At 46.2% G+C, this 19,576-nt stretch overlaps 1 protein-coding gene across 5 annotated transcripts; it reads right to left on the reverse strand.

Annotated features, from left to right (window-relative positions):
* Positions 1-3,238: 3,238 nt before the first annotated feature.
* Positions 3,239-19,094, reverse strand: LOC110297852 (carcinoembryonic antigen-related cell adhesion molecule 1). 5 transcript variants are annotated; one of them, XM_021166889.1, is made up of 9 exons: positions 18,960-19,094; positions 17,822-18,181; positions 16,000-16,284; positions 15,282-15,536; positions 13,267-13,542; positions 7,750-7,870; positions 6,898-6,950; positions 6,273-6,304; positions 3,239-5,297 (listed from the first exon to the last, which is right to left on the reverse strand). In XM_021166889.1, the coding sequence occupies exons 1-9, from the start codon at positions 19,021-19,023 to the stop codon at positions 5,178-5,180; spliced, it is 1,566 nt and encodes a 521-aa protein (XP_021022548.1). In that variant the 5' UTR covers positions 19,024-19,094; the 3' UTR covers positions 3,239-5,177. The 5 variants fall into 5 exon arrangements, with proteins under 5 accessions (XP_021022548.1, XP_021022549.1, XP_021022551.1 ...); XM_021166890.1 differs by lacking the exon at positions 6,898-6,950; XM_021166891.2 differs by lacking the exon at positions 7,750-7,870 and having other exon boundaries at positions 5,270-5,297.
* Between the last annotated feature and the right edge of the window lie 482 nt (positions 19,095-19,576).

Consider the following 19,576-nt stretch of genomic DNA (forward strand, 5'->3'; position numbering starts at 1 on the left):
GATCTTAGAGCATAAGCCATTGGTGTTCTGTTCAGGAAAATTTCCCCTGACTCTTCCCCATTTTCTCCTCTATAAGTTTCAGTGTGTCTGGCTTTACAGTCTTAGCAGTTGAACGCACTTGTCACCAAGCCTCATTCATGACCTATCCGAGTGGATACCTGGAACCCACTGACAGAAGAAGAGAACCGATTCTCGCAAGTTGCTCTCTGATCTCCACATTGATGCTACATCACACGCACGTCTCCCTGTATGAATACATGTATATAAAGAAAAAAATAAAATAAAGTTAAAATCTGTGGACATGTAGCAAAGAATCTTTCATCACATGTCCTGCTTGCTTTAGCAGAACATCCTCTCTCCTGTATCTGTTACAGCAAAATGTTCCTTTATGTGTCTACCTTAGCCTTTCACACCTGTGACCATTTTAACAAAACGCTCCTTCAAGTGTTTGCCTCAGCAAAACACCATCCAACTGACTTTCCGAAGAACCCTTAAGTTATCACTTCAGTTGTAAGCCAACTAACGTGTGTGCTGTGAACTAAACGTGGTCCTTTGCTAGAGCAGCAAGTCTTCTTGGCCCTGGACCATTCTCAGCATGTCCTCATCTCCCATTTATTGAGATGGAATTTTGCTTTGGTTAGGATGGCTTAGACCTTCTGGGCTCCAGTGCTCAGATATGTGCCACAGCACCCAGCAAGTGTCACATATTCCACTTTACATATAGTTATCTATTTAACAGTAGATTAGTATTTTATCCTGAACACATGATGTTTGTTCAGTTCATCCAATGATGGATTTAAAAATATATTGGTTATAAATTATAATGCTATGAACATTCATAGACAACTCTTTGTATATTTATTTTTTATTTTTTTGGATAAACATCTTGGACTGAAATGGCTGGGTTGTAGAAGTGTTTATTTAACTTAATGGGAATGTATCTAACTCTCTTCTAGAGTGGTCATACCAGTGTAGGTCTTCACAGCATTGTGAGTGTGCAACTTCTAATCTCACAGCCTTTCTGTTTGCACCTTGAAGAACAACAGCTCATGCATGTTATGCCTGTCGCATTGAGTGCACACACACGTCATGACTGTTGCATTGAGTTCTCGATCACCCTCTAATCTTCTCCATCTCTGTGCTTCAAGTTACTGTTTCTGGATGTTCAGGGGTTGTGAGAATCACTTGAGAGTTTTCCAAAATATTCAAACCCAAGTCCCATGAACATATTGTCTCTTCTTCCCCAGGAATGGAGTATAGATTTATGCATGTTGAAAAAATTGCCTAAATGATGTACAACCCTAGCTAAAAGCCATGGCCTAGCTTCTACCTACTCTAGCAGGGAGCTTCCATTGCGAACCTTGTCAGTTTCTTTTCCCACTGACATGATAAGAGATCAAGAAAAAAAACTTAAGGTTTATTCTAGCTCATGGATCAAGTCCATCATGGTGGGAGGGTAAAGGCAGGAGAAGCTTGAAGCAGCTGGTCTCATCCTGTCTACACTCAGGAAGCAGGGAGTGACATATGCTTGGTGTCACTCATACCTTCTCTCCACCTACACAGTCCTGGAGACACCACACAGGGAGGGGCCTTCACAAGTTAGAGTTTGTGAGTGGGGCCTGAGCACTTTTAACAGATTTCTCAATGATCCCAGCATGTAGCCATGTTTTCTGTCTTCCATTAGATTTCTCTGTAAACTCCTTTGGTGCTAGGGATCAAACACAGAGCCCCACCCTCCTGGGCAGGTGCTTTGTCTCTGAGCTGCCCCTCAGCTCTTAACTTCTCTGTCTTTTTTGAGACATTTGTCCCTTTCAAATTTTGTATAATTGTTATTATCTGTGTCTTCTGTCTTAGGGATTTCTGTTCCCTAGAGAAAGGACCCATCTTCTCATTTCTATATCTTTCATGAAAATATACACTGGCCATCAGGGAGACATTGTCAACCGCACACAGTTTGTGTCCTGCTTGAATCTATAGTCCTCACTTGGATGCTCAGTGTGAAACTGCTTATGACGAAGAGTGTGGGTAACCACAGGGGAGAAGCATGCTGCTTGTCATCTTGGGCACAGCACTGGGGCGAAGACTTATATGTGTGCGTAGGCTAGAGGGGATTGGGTTGTAGGGGACATATCTGATGAGAATTTAGGAATCACTTGAGGGCGTGATGGGGAAATGAAAACATACTTGACATACAACATGTGTACCGTTAAAAAAAACCCATTAGGGGACCCAGTCTGATGCTCCTGTCTTTAATTCAGACACTTGGGAGGCAGAAGCAGGCAGATCATTGTGAGTTTAGGGGAAGCCTGGTTTACAGATGGAGTTCCAGGTCAGCCAAGGCTATATAGGGAGACTCTGTTTAAAAAACAAACAGCCTTAACACACACATAAAATAAATGTAAAATAAAGGAATTATTGTGCGGAGGGCCATGAGCCTTTTTAAATGAAAATTTATTTCAAGGCAGGTGCTACAACTTCCAGGAGGAGGTAGGGGCTTGAGAAATACATGCAACAGCCATTGCCTGAGATCTTCGGAGATGAGCGGAGGGTGGGATAGGGGACACCAAAAGCATCTGAGGACTGACTGGCGTCAGGGCAATATGTTGTTGTTGGTGGATGCAGCATCTCTGACCGAGGTCTGAGATGATGGAAAACTCAAGTGTGAGGGTAGCACACCTCTGACCCCATCCCAGTGCAGTCTGTGCTGTCTCCAGTGTCTTGGGTGTGGAAATGGGGTGGGGAAGGGCAGGCCACACTTGCATTTGCATAGCTTGCAAATGAAGGACATGAAATGATAGAGTAACACTCAACAGCATTAATTTGTGCAACTCATTCAGGTCAGAGGTTTAAGAGGACAGTCAGGGAGTAGTAACAAGAAAGGAGCAGGAGGTGCTGGAGAGAGTTCAGTGTGAAAGAACACGTGGAGATTGTTCTGAGTTGAGGGTTGCATTACTGCCTTTGAGTGGCTGAAGCCTTGGGTATTCCACCAGAGGAAACCACTCCTCCCACCCAAGTGGCTCCAGACACTCAAAGGCAATAATGCAGCTTTCAACTCACAAACAACTCCACGTGTTCCCTCCCCCTGAACTCTCTCCAGCACCTCCTGTTCCCTTCTTGTTAGTATTCTGTGTCAGTTTCTCAGTTGTAGAGCGTGTGTCTGGCACATGCAAGACCCTGGCTTCCATCCAAAGCATGGCAAAACCAGAAACAAACAGACAGAAAACCCCACAAAGTGGTATCAGTGATATATAATAAATTTTTATTATGAACATAGAGCAAATTTACAAGTAACTCAGATTTGGCTTTAGCTGGGCAAATTTAAATAATCCAGCATTGTGTGGGTGAAGCAAAATATACACAGGCTGTGTTAGGACTGAAAGAAATCCCTGAGTAGGAGAACTAATCAATTCTCTCCAAAGCCTGTTGGCTTGGCATGAGACCAAACACTTGATATCCAATACAACCTTTGCTTAACAGGCACAGAGGGTGTGCCTTAGCTCAGAAGGTTCCTGAAGCGACTATTTGCCTTTCCTCCTGCTGCTGCACTCATCCCTGGTGCCCTGGTGGAGAAGGCAGGATTCAAGGCTACAGAAAGGCCAGGGCCGGGTGAGAGGACCCTGCTAACACCCCACTTCCGGTGGAGCACTGGCCCACTGGAAGTGCACAGCATTCCAGGCTGTAAACAATGCCTCTGGCATGGGTGACTGCATTCCTTTAAGGGCACACTTCACATGAGCCAAACAGACATAGCAGAGGCCAAGGTTTCCTGAGAGTGCAGGACAGACAATGTCCAGGTAGCCAGGCCTGGTGGCCTGGGCTGCAGTCTCAGCAGTTGGGGTGCTGTAGAAGGTGTTACTGTGGGATTGAAACCTGCACAGGCTCCATGCTGGAACTCTGTCTCAAAAGAAGGAAAAAAAGTCAAAAAGAAAGGGAAACAGAGGCAGCAACACTGCAGAAGGGCAGTTGGAGGCTGGTCCTGGGTTTCCAGAAACCTAGCTTTGGTGGGGATGTGAAATGCTTGTAAATATTTTATGTTTTGAAGGTGAGAACAGTCTTTGTTAGAGTTTAGAAGAAACACAAGAAGGCAGACAAGCTGGAGATCGCAGAGGAAGAGTGTCCAGGCTCTGGCCAGTATCTGAAAGACAAGATTAAAAGATGGAAAAAGGGAAACCAAGGCTTTTCTTGACTAATTCAGAAAAGCAGGAGACTTAGCCTGACCCATGACAGTGGTTCTGCAAGGGACTGCCTCGCTGTTCATTTATATATTTTTGGTTTGGAACTCATGATCAAAAGGGCTTGAGAGGCCAAGGGAGACAGAAATCTAGTGGCCCTTAGGCAAAGTGAGAGGCAATTCAGTAGCTACAATTTTCAAATAGTGGATCATCTCTGAAAGAGGAAAACTCCAATACCTCCAAATATGGCTTCTTTTCAAATAATTTCAGCACTCTCCGAAGGTTAGCTCTGTGCTGCTTTTTCACACTCCAGATGCCTGTCAGTCCAAGTCACCAGCTCTGCTTTTTGGGCACCTTCCTGGTGGATGTTAGAGATGTTGTCTTTTCTTCTGAATCCTGCCTAGAAGTTTGCTTACAGTTGCTGCCAAAGAGCCTTTCTAGTTGCTGTGAGTGAGAAGGGCTCAGGCGTGAGGACACAAGGTTCAGAGACAATGCTGCAGATGGGTAAGCATGACAGTTGTCGGGTGTGTAGATTGCCCATGGAGGTTTGATCTTCTCATGTGTGGTGGCTTCCAATCAGCCTTTAAAGAGATGGGACTGACCATTTCCTGCTTCTGGTTTGTTTTGTTTTGTTTGGCATAAGCACTTAGGTGACCTCCAAGGGTTATGGAAGGAAAGTCAAGGCAGACTCTGACAGGGCAGGACTTGGAGTTGGGAGTGGAATGAAGGTGCTCTGAACAGGTCAATTTAAAACAATCTGGGTCAGGAAAGTGAAAGGGTGAGAAATTTTGATACCTCACTCTCAGCCAAACTGTAGGCTCCAGGATCCACCTTTTCTTCTATAGACACTGAAGGAGTCAATAGAATGAATGCATGAGTGAGTGTGTGTGTGTGTGTGTGTGTGTGTGTGTGTGTGTGTGTGTGTGTGCAGAGACCCTCCAGTGAGGGAGAGAATCTGGGAATGCATCACTGGTGCAGCCAGCAGGACAGACGGACAGATTATGCTCACTTCTTTTTTACTTCTGAATAAACTGTTTCTGTGGATCTTGGAGATGAAGGTGCTGAAGTTGGTTGGTTGGGTTGCTGGGCATTGAAGTTCAGGACAGTGTATGCGACGTCATCCACCTGAAAGTTTGAGAGTTGATCAGTGACATCAGCACCACAGGCCCGAGCCTCACCTTGCTGCAGCTGTGGGAGAGGGCTCCTGTCACTCACAGTCAGTCATCCAGATGGGCTACAGAGCAGAATGAAAGCCAGATGTGTGCGAGGATGTGCACCGTCAGACTGCCTTTGCCCTCTGTAGGGAATGTGACAGCAAAGTGTGTCTGGGGAGAACAGGTTTGTGTGCTCACTGTGGGTGGGTTCCAGCTCTGAAAGTTCCCACTCTGAAAGTGTCCTTATGACTTAAAGCACTCTTTGGTCTATGTGTGTACTCTATTGAAAGGCTTAAATGATGAAATTTGGTAAAATTGTTATAAAATGAAGGAAGAGGATCTCAGACCCATTAGAATGGAAGCCCTGCGCTGAGGTCAGAGCAGGTCTAGACTGGAGGAGAGAGTATGATTGTGCTGCCCTGCATGGGCCGGGCTGTGTACAAGTCAACTTGCTTTATTCTTTTGTCCTCTTTTTGAGGTAGGCAGAATGCCCATTGTCTAGGTGACAAAGCTTGAGGATCACAGAGTTCAAGTTCCTTGACAAGAGTCATGGAATTCTAGGAGTCATAGCCAGAAATTAACCACATGGTGGAGATAATTCCAACACACAGTCTTGTAGTAGACTCATGGGACTCAGTGATCAGTCTGTCTTTCTGTGCAGCATTGAGAGTAGAGACCCATACTGGATTTCACAGTTGTGTCTCTTCAAGCATACTTTTCTCAGCTTGGTGTGGTAGCACACACTTGTCATCCCAGCACATGAAAGGCTAAGGCAAGAGTATGGCCACAGTTCAAGGCCAGCCTTGGTTACATAGTTCAAAGGTTGCCAAGGCTGCATGGTGAGACCTTGACTCAACAAACAAAGAAATCAAAACAATACAGCTACCCCAAGTTTCCTCAGAGACATTTTCTAGCACAAACAGCCAGCAAAAGTGGCAGTGCTCACCTTGTTAGGAGAGTTGTCAGAAGGAGCCCGATCTAGGGGAGCAAGAGAGAGATATCAGTGCACATGAAAAAGGCTTTGTGATTTCTAGCAGGTGGAGGGGGATGGGGGAAGGGGGCCCATCATCAGTTCATGAATTGGCTCCCCCCCCCCCCGAGTCTGGTACGGACCCATTGCATTAGTGTCAGAGTAGGAGTGGGATAGAGCTATTCCCGTTTACCCAGTTCACAAGATGCCCAGAGTTGATTCTCAGCAGCATGCCCCAATAGCAAGGAGGAACATAGAGGCCATGGCACCCAGATATCCCACAAAACAAAGAAAGTTTCCCCAAGGTAGAAGTCCCACATTTGTAATAGAGGCAGGGAAGTTGACACTAGGATGGCTTCTGGAAACATGCCTTCTTCATGGCCTGTCTAGCCTCGGTGGAATGGGCCCTTCTCCAGGGCTCTCTCATGCCATTCTTCTGTAGCTAGGAAGGGTATGATTCGTGGGATCCTTAGCACTGGGAAGTAGAGCTCTCTTCTATTTAAATTCTGAGAGGAAGGCATGGTCTACAATCCCAGGATCCCCTGGCAGAACAGGACACATGTTAGAATACCAATTCTCATAATGTGATTGGTTTACTTACTGTGGTTGGAGGTTGAGGGTTTGTGCTCTGTGAGATCTCGCTGGTCACTTCCCCTAAATAAATATGAGACACTGTGACTACTATTCCCACACACGGGGCCTTTGCTCTGGAGTTGGGGTGGACTCTGTGGGCAGCTTCTTCCTGAGAGATCCTTGGTGTCAATGATGCCTCATTGCATCAACTTGGCACTGCCTTTCCTCCTGGTGCCTCAGTGCTTAAGCTAATCATGATGCCTGCTAGTATTTGTTCTTCCCTCTTTTCTGGACACGGAGTTTGCTCTCCTTTGCTCCTGGGTGCCATGACCACACCCAGGGCTGGCGCTTTACTGTGAGTGAGCTGTGTCCCCAGGCTGTAGTTTCTCAGGTGCTTCTGCACCTGCCTTACTTGACCCTGTCCTGTCTGGCTTAACGCAGGTGGCTCTTCTGTTTCTACTCATTTCTTGACCAAGAGGACTTTAATGCTTTTTCTTCATCCTAGGGTCTCTTCTCAACCTGTCCCTGTCCCTCCTGCTGCTGCTCAGTCAGCAGGACATGCTACCTGCATAGTCTTGTTGCTTCTTGGAGTCCCTCCCTTCTCTCTCTTCTTGGACTTTGGCTTCCTAACTGGAGGACAGAAGGACATACTTGAACCTGTTCTCTAAGTAGGTGGGAGTGGATACCAAAAAACAGAGGCATTCAAGGACCATGAAGACAGGGAGGCAGCACCCACAGGATCAGTGCTCAGAAGCAGAGGTTTAGGAAAGGATAGGAAGGGCTCCAGCTCAGGCAGAGAGAGAGAGAAAAAGAAACCCTTGCCCACTCCCAAGCATGACACTAAGACTTGCAGCAAACAAAAAAGGAAAGACCGTCCTACCCGCCAGACTTCCTGGAATAGAGGAAATATGCCAGCCCTGCTATTAGAGCCACCCCAGCCACAGCTCCAATCACGATGCCAGCAATGGCGCCACCTGAGAGGCCTCCTTGTGTTGGATCAACTGTCCGGGAGAGAAAAGACAAGAAGGAATGAAGTGAAAGTCTTTTCTAGTGGTGGGTCTGGACAGTTTTCAGCATGATGTTATTTCTGTTCACTGTTTTGGGAGATATATTTTCTGTGGGAAAGTTGATTGGATGAGTTGAAGTGTGAGGCCCTTAGCAAATGCCTCTTCCCCTCGCATCGTTGTCCTAAGTTTTTTCTCCCTCTTCCTTCCAATCCCCCAATTCCATCAATTCTATCCTGGTGATAACCTGTGGGAATGTGAGACAGGATGATTGCTGTTGTGCATGTTAAAACTTCCAGTGTTTTCATGGCTACATCTGTTCCACAGGGTCTCAGTGTGGCAGCCATGAGTAAGTGGTCCCTTATGGCCATGATTAATTGCCAGAAGGCACAGAGGCCGTGCTTTGTGCAGCGGGGTAGGAAAGCAAGGCAGACTGTGTAAAAGCCCATTTCCTCTCAACTTGGCAGGAACTCTGAGCTGTACTGCACTTGAAGAGACACCTTCTCTGCTTCCATGGGGTCATATCTCCATGTGGCCTAAGGGTCCCCCAGGCTCACCTTCATGTCTAAGCCCATCAGAGCTATATCCTGGAGAATGAAAACTAATAACTTACTAGGTTTGAAATTTTGGAATAGACCCTCCCCCGTTCTCCCTCACTTTTGTTTAGTATCCACGTGGTTTCACTTTTTGGATGACACATGTGTCCCAGCCCCTGATGTCCTAACGCCTTTCATACCTCTTTACTCTTTGTTGTATACAACCATTTGAGGTTCAGTCCTGGCCAGTTTTCTCAAGAGTGATTAATAATGGTAATGTTGGTGACCATGATAATAATATTTATGATGTAGCTGTCCCTGTGTTTGCATCTGTTTTTATCTATATGGTGAGTCTATCACATTGAAATTAATTCCATTTAAAGAGTAAAAAAGCCTGAGGCTTAAAATGTTTTTTTTTTTTAAATATTTATCTCTGTCTAGTTAATCAGAGGGAAGCCTGGCTGCCTGATGTCAAAGCTAACACTGATGGCAGGAATAGGTATAGCTAACACTTTCTTACTCTCTGTGTGTGGGAATTTGGCAAAAATGTTACTTGGTTATTATATTAAATACTTACAAACTACTATGAGCCAGGTAAAGGATGTACTGCATCCTAGAATCCTAGCATTCAGAGGCTGAGGCAGGAGGATTGTGAGTTTGAGAAGTGTCTGTGCTATATAATGAGACCCTTGCCTCACAAAGCTCTGCCCAAGTAGTGGAACGAGGGAAGTGGTGACCAGAATGAAGAGGACAAGGCAGAGACTAGGGTACAGAAAGCTGACACACCGAAAGTTCAGAATGATTAACAATGGCAGCCTTTCCCCAGACTAGCTTGGAAAAAAGAGGTGGCTGTTACTGAAATTTGAGACCTTACCATCCACTCTTCAGAATACTAAGAATTCTAAGAGCACTCAATAGTTATATGCTAGCAGCTGGGTGGCCTCGAAGCAACAAACAAATCCCTAGAATCCTGGACTCTGCAGAGATGGAATCATGAAGAAACATAAAATTGAACAGATGTATAACCAATAAGACTGGATCAAGAAAAAAGTTGACAAAATTTCACAGCCTTTAATGACAAAAACACTGAACACTGGTCTCTAGCCCAGTGTCACAAAGGCCACACATGGAAATGCACAGCCACTATGGGACTCAGTGGGGACACTGGCAGCTTTCCCTGTAAGATCAGGGAGAACACAGGATGCTGCTGTGGCCACTGTGTTCAAAAGATTCTTAGGAGCCCTACACAGAACCATTAGTGTAGACAATGTAATAAAAGTGACATATAAAGTGGTAAAGTAGATATCTGTAGAAGACACAAACTTGTATTTAGAAGAACCTTAACATTCTACAGTGCATTCTCTGAACTAAATTAGTAAAACGAGCAAAATGTTGGCTAACAAAACGAGCCTACCCAAGAGAGCTGTATTCCTATGTATTAATACTGACCACACACAGTCAGAGCTCCCTTTCCTCCTCCTGGCCATTCTAGAGATTGAACCTAGGGTCTCATGCAAGTGTTCAGCTCTGAGCAACAGTCCCAGCCTTAACAGTGAACCATTTGGAAAGAGTGTAAGGAAGTATTTTATTTAGGAGAGCACTGAAGAGAATGAATACTCAGAATCAACTCTGCTAAAGAGATAAAAGACTTGCACTACCAAATACTGCTGTCAGAGATGATGAAAGAAGACAAGGAATGAGAGATGCCAGGTTAGATGGGCTGAAGGTCATACTCTCTTTTTTTTTTTTTTTTTGGTTTTTCGAGACAGGGTTTCTCTGTGTAGCCCTGGCTATCCTGGCACTCACTTTGTAGACCAGGCTGGCCTCGAACTCAGAAATCCGCCTGCCTCTGCCTCCCGAGTGCTGGGATTAAAGGCGTGCGCCACCACGCCCGGCCTGAAGGTCATACTCTCAATGTTGTCATTGTTTCATTGCTGGAGACTGAGCCCAGGGCTTGAGCAGAGTAAGCAAATGCTCTACCACGGAGCTATATCCCGAGCTCTGCCACGAAATTACTCCGGGTGGCCTTGAACTAGTTATGCTAGGCACTCTTCGTTGGTACTTCTGCCTCAGCTTCTCCAGTGGCCGGTATCACAGTCATGAGCCAGACTGTCTGACAGACTTTTTAAGACAGATGATGATATTACTATGGTGTTCTATCAGTCCTATGCACATTGGCTTAAAACCCCAGTGATATTTTATACAGAAATAGAAAAATCTATTCTACCTGTCCTGGAGCTTACTATATAGACTAGGCTGGCCTCAATGTCTCAGGGATCCAGCTATCTCTGCCTCCTGAGATCAGGGATCAGAGGGAAGTGCCATCACCCCTAACCTTAAAAGTATCTTGAAAAGGAGGAAGAAAATTGCATGGACATCCTTCATGATTTCATAATTATAGTACAATCAATTTAAGCCTATCCCCGACTAGCTTACATACAAACAAGACTCAGGCTATGGTTATTTTATTTGGCTTTGGCAATTACTATAGGATTACCCGTAATCTATTCTGCTGCTGGCCTGTCTACGTCCACAGTGGTGAACCCTAGATACTAACTGTTTCTCCTGGCCGTGGGCTCATTGTCCATCCCCCCACACCCTTCTCTAACCAGGTCACTTCAAGTCCACCTTCTAATCCCTCCAGTAATTGGCTGTAGCCAATTTGCTGTGTATTGAAATACTAAGTGTGGGCCCCCAAGACATGGTTGCCCCAGGGACCAGACAGTTATTTCTCACTGGTACATAAAGATGCCAACAGCCAATAGCTGGGCAGAAGAGACATAGGTGGGTTTTAGGGCTCCTGCTATGGGATCCAGGGAAAACAGAGGTGGGGGGGGGCGGGAGAGAAGGAGTAGGAAGATGAGGGGGAGGAGGAAGGAGGATGAAGGTGAGTGCCACCATGGGTTAGGAGTCAAGAAAACATGGCCCTGAGGGCTGGCCAATTGGAGTTAAGATCAGCCCAGATGAAACGTATTAAGTAATCACTTGGGGTTATTGATAGGAAATAGATTTTAGTAGCATACAGGGTAGATATGTGTCCAGCTCTAGTACAGATTAAGGCTCAGTGTAAATAATAAAAGTTGTGTGCCTTTTTTTCTGAGATCTGAATGATCAAATTTGGAGTAGAAACTCCAGATTGTGATTAAAAATTTCTAGAACTATAATTTTAGTACAAATCCACAATAACCAAAGTGTGTGACATAAAGGCAGACATATAGAGTAGTGAAATAGAACAGACAGCTCAGAACTGCTCATGTACACTGGCCAATGATTCAATTCAAGATTAGTTGAACATGATAAATGTGCATGTTTATGGGCCACTGTATATGTTTTGCATGCACACTATAATGTGCTGTCAGATCAGAGAGGATGTCGCATCTCTCACTTCATTTGTCATTTTTTAGTGTTATGAACATTCATCTCTGCTGGCTCTTTTGAAAGACAGAGCTAATTGGTGTAAATCAGAGGTGTCCTCTCCAGTTACAGAATTTGGAAAGCATTCTTGCTGTCCAACTGCACCTGGGACCAGAAGAGTTTTCATCAGGCTAAGATTGCTCAATGATAGAGGGATAACCTTTTAAACAAGGGATGTTGGGGAAATGGGATATCCAGGGAAAAGAGTGATTGGTTCTAAGCCCTCACCTTACATCATATAAAAATCAATTCTAAGTGTATCAAAGACCCTAATATCAGAGCCAAACACCAACCATAAAACTTTTAGAAAACAGGATGAAAGCTTCTTGAGATTCAATTATGGCTCGGTTTCTCTGTCATGATGCCAGATGCATAGGGCCATGATAAAAATAGATAAAGTGGACTTTAGCAAAATTGAAAATGTTTGTGCATCAGAGGATCTTATCAGTCATACAGCCCAGCAGGTCTTTGTGGCACTTTTCACAATAATCAAGGCATGGACAGTAAATGTCTATCAGTGGATGAATGAGTAAGAAAATGTGAATGTATATTCACATAGGAGTGCCACTGGACCTTTAAAAGGAGGCAGCTCTGTCATGTGATTCTGTGAAAGAGCCTAGAGGACAGGATGCTGGGTGAGACAGGCCATGTGTCGGAAACTCCACACAGTCTCATCCATGATCTCAACAATGTCTGTGGAAGGAGAGAGTGGAATGAAGCTGACCAGAGACTTCATGGAGCAGGAGCGATGGGGAGTCACTGGTCAGGGTACAAGGTTTAAGACAGACCAGAAGGTTAGGTTTTGAGAGGCCTGACACATCAGGGGATTATAGTCAGCCATAATGTATTGCAAAGAAGTGAACAATAAATTTCAAAGGTCTTAGCCTAAAGAGTGATAAAGGAAGTAACAAATGTCAATAAACTTGGTTTAATCATTCCTGTATCTAGATATTATTTCTCTTAAATATATTTAATTTTTGTGCCAATTTAAAAACCATTACTAATAATAAACAAAGGCTTTTACCAGGAAAGTGACAAAAAAGTCCACTTTTAGAATAGCAGAATATACTTGTAAATAAAACATCTGACAAGAGGTTAATAGTGGAAAAACAAAACAAAACAAAAAAACCCCAAACATTCCAACTTAAAAACAAGGAAAAGACTTGTAGCCTGTATTTGCAGGGTAACCTGGAACTTGCTATGTAGGCAAGGCTGGTTGGGAACTCATAGAGATCCATGGTCTATGATGTGCTGGGATTAAAGGTGCCATGCTTAACTTGCTATGTGTTTTACTGTGAATTGACTCACATCCATCGCCATGGTGGCTGTATTTGTATTTTGAGATGTATTTTTCCCTTGAAACTTTTACCCATTTTGCACACCCTTGATAAATTGCACCCACTGTCAACACTCATGAGTAAGAAGGATGGAGAGGTCACTCACATAGTACGTCCATCTTGATTGAGTTGCTTATCTCGACGCTGACTGGATTCGAGATTTCACACTGATACTCGCCGGCATCTTCCCTCTTAATAGGGTCTATTCTGAGGATGCTGTCGTTCTGGGAGAGTGTCATTCTCTCTGTGAGCTGAAGACTCTGGCTATTGAAGAGCCACCGGATGTTGGCTCCAATGTCATTCAACACGCAGGTCAGGGTCACAGAGTCTAGTTCTTTGACTGTGGTGTTGGTGACTTTGAGGGTGGGCTTACTCAATGGCTCTGTGGACAAACAGAGGAGGGGACCAGCTGAGAGTCCTTTATCCTTAGAGATCTCAGCCAACTCACAGGGCCCACAGAATGAAATGGTCCTCTGTAAGGCCACATGTTCGAGTTCAAGGTAAGATCTGTAAGGAGAGACATGTAAACTCCTCCTACCCAGATCACCCAGAGTGACCCTTGTCTCAGGGTATTTGTATAGATTCCTCACCAGGAGCCTCTCCATCCCATAAATCCAGAAACCTCACCAGGGAGCAATGTTTTTCCCAATGACTTTTTTGTGCTAACTTTCAGTGAGTGCAGTGTCAGGTACCTCTGTCACAAAATAGCTCTCTGTTCTGTAGTTAATTTGTCATGCGGTTAAGTTGGCCCAGCTAATCTTAAAGATGTCAAAGCCTAGACCACAGGACTGGGAGAAATCCCAAACTAAAGAATTTCTATGAGAAGAAAAATGTTATTTCCTCGCCCCATGGATAGGGACTAAATACCACAGTGAGGAAGTGAATGGTCACAGTGTTATCAACAGCTGGCCACTCTAGTGCTCACTACAGATTTCTCTAAAAGACAAGGTCTCACTGTACAGTCCTAGATAGCCTCGAACTTGCTCTGTAGACCAGGCTAGCCTTAAACTCAGAGACCCATCTGCTTCAGCCCACTGAGTGCTGGGATTAGAGGTGTGAGCCACCACACATGGACCATACCACAGAGGTCACCAGGTGCCTTCCTTGTCCTTTCCTCTACACAGAAACTCAACACGAAGGTCCCTGTTCTGCAAGCCAGTGCCCTTCACTGTTCTCAGGGATCACCCAGTGCTGGTGTCCAGGGCTCACACAGCTGGACCCCTAGAGCCAGGACACAGTTCAGAGCCAACTGCCCCAAAGTTCACTTTTTTATTTTTCCAGTCTTTGGGAACAAGCAAATCCCCATGTGCTCTTTGCTGACCACCAGTGGCCTTTTCTTTCACTTTGTTTTATTTATTTATTTATTTATTTATTTATTTATTTATTTATTTATTTATAATTTTGAGGCAGGATCTCACTATGCAGCTGTGGCTGGCCTAGAACTCACTATGTGGACCAGGCTGGCCTCAATCTCATAAATCTCCACCTGCCCCTCCCTCCCTAGTGCTGGGGTTAGAGGTGTGCACCACCACACTCAGCCTATGTTTATTTTTACACCTTGAGAAGAGCAAGTGAAAAAGCATCATCAAATTCCCTGCAATGTGGTTCACCCCAACTCAGCACAGGGCTCCCAGTTATCTCCTGTAACCCAGTCTTCCCATCCCATCACTCAGGGAGACAGGAACAAATCTGGGAGCAGAGCTCAGAGCTGCTGGTCCCCATCTGAGGGGAATTTTCTCCTCTCACTTGGAGAAAATGAATGTGAGCGTAGTTCAAAGCCCTGAGTGTTCCTTCTCAGTCCTGGAGATCACCAAAGGAAAATGGAAATGGCAGAAGGCATGAGTTAGTGACAGAAGGAAATCACCCTCCTCTGGGAAGTCCCTTACACCACCTGAGGCTTTTCAAGGCTGGGAGAACCTCCTCTGTTCCAAGTTCAATGCCAGATCAGCCAGGAGAAACAGAAAAGGGTTAGATATAGGATGGAGGAAGCAGCTCTGGGGAGGATTGTGGTTTGCCTGTTCCCATAGAAACAGGCTGGAAATGACGCTGGTTTGCACCTTCCCAGAACACCAAAAAGACTCCACTCCAACCCTGGTGCTGATACTTCAGAGATCCACTTACCAAGGACTGTAATGTTCTTGACTGTGGTCCTATTGAGGCCAGTGACAGAGTTATTGACGAAGCAGGTATAGGTTCCGCTATTATTAGTAGTGATGTTGGGGATAAAGAGCTCTTGGGAGGATGCATGGGGCTTCTCATTGATAAGCCAAAAGTACTGTGCAGGTGGGTTAGAGGCTGCATGGCAGGAGAGGTTGAGGTTTGACCCTGGATGCAAATAAATATCTGAGGGGGATATAATCGGGGTGTCCGGACCATCTGGAGCAAACAGAATAAAGCCAAATGTGACATCAGCAGAGGGAAGGGGAAATCCTGGTCTCTAGAATGCTACAGTATCTGTGCTATAACTTCAGTTAAGCAGGTCCCAGCCAGAGCTGCGGTGAAGGTTAGTAGAAGGGTACTCTTGTAATGTATGCGTCCTGGTCCATCACTAACACACAGAAAACAGCCCCACTGGACACGCAAGTGTTCACTGAGCCTGAGTCTGAAATGTCCCCTGTGTCTCCATCACCCTTATCCTCTCTAGACAGGAGTAATCCCTCTAGTCCATTCTAGCTCAGGGCTGGGCCTGGCTTCATGTGCTTGGGCTAGGCCAGCATATCATGGCCCACCTAGATATATATGTGGTGGGTCTGTCATGAACCCAGGAGCGAATATGTGTCCTGGCTCTAGATCTCTGTATTTAGGCAGCTGTAGCAAGGATGGGAAAGAAGTTACTCACAGATAATGTTCAGGCTGAATGGGTCACTTCGGTTGACACTCACTGGGTTCCGGGTTTCACACACATAGGGTCCTGTGTCATTCCTCGTGACATTGAGTAAAGTGAGAGTCCTGTTGCCCTCAGACAGCTTCAGCCTGTCACCTTCTGAAAGGCTTTCACCATTTCTGCTCCACAGGTAGGTTATATCATCAGGGTCAGTGTAAGATTCACAGGTTAATGATACGGAGTCGTCACCCTCTACGGGATTGGAGTTGTTGCTTGTGATGTTGGACTTTAGTAATAGGGCTGTGCAGATAATAGAGAGAAGATTGCCCTGTGTGGTACTTCTGATTTTTATAATGGCCTTTTTCAATCCGAGCTGGTCTCTTACCTCCCTGCCAACCCAGATCCTTAGAGAACCAGGCAGGAGGCAAATTATAGGCAGATGGAGTAGATGAGTGCTCAGAGAGGATGGGGTCTCCTGCACTGTGTATGGGAGAAGCAAGGCTCTCTCCTGAGTAACTGAGCTGCAGTTTGGTGATGCACAGACTCAAGTCTCAGAATCAGAGACCTCCTCTTATGTCCTGGTGCTCACTGACTGGTTGTCTGCCTTTAGACAGAATGTGTCAATCCCCTCCAGCTGCCAGGACAGCTGCTGCTCAGGGTAGACAGGTGCCCCCCTAGCCTTTGCTGTTCGGGGCTGTCCTATAGATGGGCAGTGAGGACACTTCCCATTGAGCTTCCCTGAGAATCCTCACAGCCTGTCAGATACCCCACACAAGAGACTTGCAGCTGCCTAGCATTCAGGTTGGGCTGGGCCACCAGGTGGGCCATTCTTGTCAGGTGTTTGGTGGTGACTGACATGAGTAAGAGATTCCCCCAAAAGAGAAGCCTGAGTGCAAGAAATTATCTAAAAGAGTAAGGCGTGCCTAGTAAGGTCTCCAGGGTGGGGAGGCTGGAGATGTGGCTCTGGACAGATAAACTCATGCCACCCAGGGCCTGTGTGACCCTGACTCAGTGACTCTATCTCCTGCCTCAGTTTCCCCATAATAGGACATATGGTAAATGATCATTGCCATGCCTGCAAATGAACCTTAAAAGGAACAATGATCTGACCTTCCATAGACCAGAGTCTATTACTATTTGCTGCAGGAAATAATCCCTGGGCCTGACACCCTGGAGAGCAAGGAGCTGCCATTTGTACACGGTTTCCTCCTACCATTTTAGGGCTCTTGTCCTTCCTGGGAAGTCTCACAGGAGCATCACAACAGTTGGCTGGTTGTCTTTCATAGCTCTCCATGTACGCAGAGCGCACTGGGTCTCAGGAGGAGATACCCAGGTGGCCTACCTCAGACATGGCTCTAGTCTAGGCTGACTGTCAACAGCCTACCAGCCTACAATCAACCATTGTCCCTGTCAGCTCTAACAAGAGGGCAAATTTCAACCCAGGCTAACAACTTCCCAGAGTTCCTGGAGTTCGGGCTGGGTCTGGAGCAAAGTGTCCTGGTGCTCACCTCTCCGTGAGATTCTCATGGTTTCCTCAGGCAGGCCCTGCTTCAGCCCTGAAGGGTCTTTCTCGAGGCCATGCTCAGGATAAGCAGCCTAAGTTACTGTGCAGAGTCTGACATCCTCAGACTGAGTTATCTCACAATCTCTTCTCTGAAAGAGTGGGTCCAAGTGAGGCATCCTGGTTTATTGCTGTTTTTCTCCCCTCTGTGTGCCCTGAACTAAATGCTCCCACCACAATGTAGGGGACATAGTAGAGTCATCAAGGATTGACAGTGCTGTGTGGGAAGCAGGATTAGCTCTACCCATGACCCAGAGGTTACAGAGAATTACTTACGGTATACATGAAATTGCACAGTCGCCTCAGTACGACGATAGCGTTCATCTGTCATTTCTAGTATGTAGACTCCCATATAGTTCTTGGTGACCCTTTGGATGAGCAGGGATCCATTCCTGTATATTATCTCCCTGCCGCTGTATGCAGGCCCTGTTATAGTCTCATTAGTGGCTGTTACAAATCGTGTAATTTCATTGTTTGTAGATATAGTGTTTTCCTTGAACCAGGCAAAGGATGCAAGCCTCTGTGTCAGATTGTGAACAAGTAGAAGAACATCGTTGTCTTCAGCAACCTGGGGTGGCATAGCCTCAATGGTGACTTGGCCAGTGGTGGGAGGGCTCCAGGAGGCTAAAAGTGAGGCTAAGAGGGAAGAGAGAAAAACCTATCAATCTTAGGACCTTTGCAAAACCTCTGAGCCTTGCTGTGCCTGTGTCCTATTGGATGATGGCCAGCAGATCACCTCCATTCCTCATCAACGCTGCATCTTTCCACTGTAGGAAACGCTCTTCTCCAGCAGTCACACAGCTCACCGCTCACTGCCCTCAGATCCCAGCTCACACTCAGAGTCTTTGCTGAGTGTAGGCCTATCTTCTCTGACCCCCTCCTCTAAAGACCCCGCACCTTCATTTTCTGGCCTTTCTCTGCTTTGTTTGTTCTGAAGTGCTTGCCAACCTGACCCCACCTAGATGTCCTCGCTGGTCTGTCGTTCTGCCCAGTAGAACTAGGGCTTTGCGAGGAGGGCTAGGTGGATTTTGGCTTAGTCCTTGCTGCCTGGAACACGCTCATATACCCATGTACAAATCAGTGTCCCAGAGCCTAGTGTGTTTGCAAATTTCTCAGCGTAGTATGCAATAATTCTGTTTACCTGCCCCAGTTTGGTTTTTACGTGGAGAGTCACCCTGACGGAGTTGTGGACTTCAGTCTTCAGGATATCCTGGCCAGTGCGATAAACTTAACAATAGGGAAGAACTGAGTTTCTCCTCACTATTTCCCAATTCACATTCACCGAGAGCTTCCTGTTGCCGTCAGGCTTCAAGCAGAAGCCAGATGTCCCTTCTCAGGTTCCTTTCCTCTCCCAGAAGACCCCAGCCAGTCTCTGAGCTCCCCTGCTCTCTACTGGGAAGGACTGTCTCCTTACCTGTGAGCAGTAGTCCTCCCCAGGGAACCTGCCCTTTGTGGAGATGTGCTGAGGCCAGCTCCATGTCTCTGCTGCCTGCTAGCCTCTTCTCCAACAGTACTGCTAAGCCAGGCTGCCCNGATATCTGCCCTGCTTTTCTTAAAGGAGCTTTTGTCTCCTCCCAGAAGAGGCCACCTCCCAGATTCACGTGGGCTGGGGGTGGAGCCTGTGACTCTGACAATGCTGTTCTCCTGTCAGTGCGGGCCTCCCATCCTTCTATTCCTCTCTTCCCAGTTCAGTGTTCTAGNACATACTCTGAGCAGCAAGGCTGAGGAGTGACCTGTGCCCTGGCCTTGGGGCTGTCAGCAGCAGCAGGAGTTCCAGCACTTCCTGTAGCCTAGAGTGACACAAACCCCCATGGGAGCCCTGTGTGCCCTGCTCTCAATGCTCACAGAGGTGGGGTTTACTCCAGGCAGGAAGTGGCAGAGTTATCTGCAGGGTTGGGAAAGGCCGAGCTGAGTGATGACTGGGTAGGGCCTGATCCATCGTCACTGATGGCACCAGTCAGGTGTCTGATCCTAGGATACAAGTTGTCTCAGGGGCTTCATATCCTGGGTGTGCAGAAGGAGGTGACCTGT

This window comes from Mus caroli, chromosome 7 (genome assembly GCF_900094665.2).
Source record: "Mus caroli chromosome 7, CAROLI_EIJ_v1.1, whole genome shotgun sequence".
Lineage (NCBI taxonomy): Eukaryota > Metazoa > Chordata > Mammalia > Rodentia > Muridae > Mus > Mus caroli.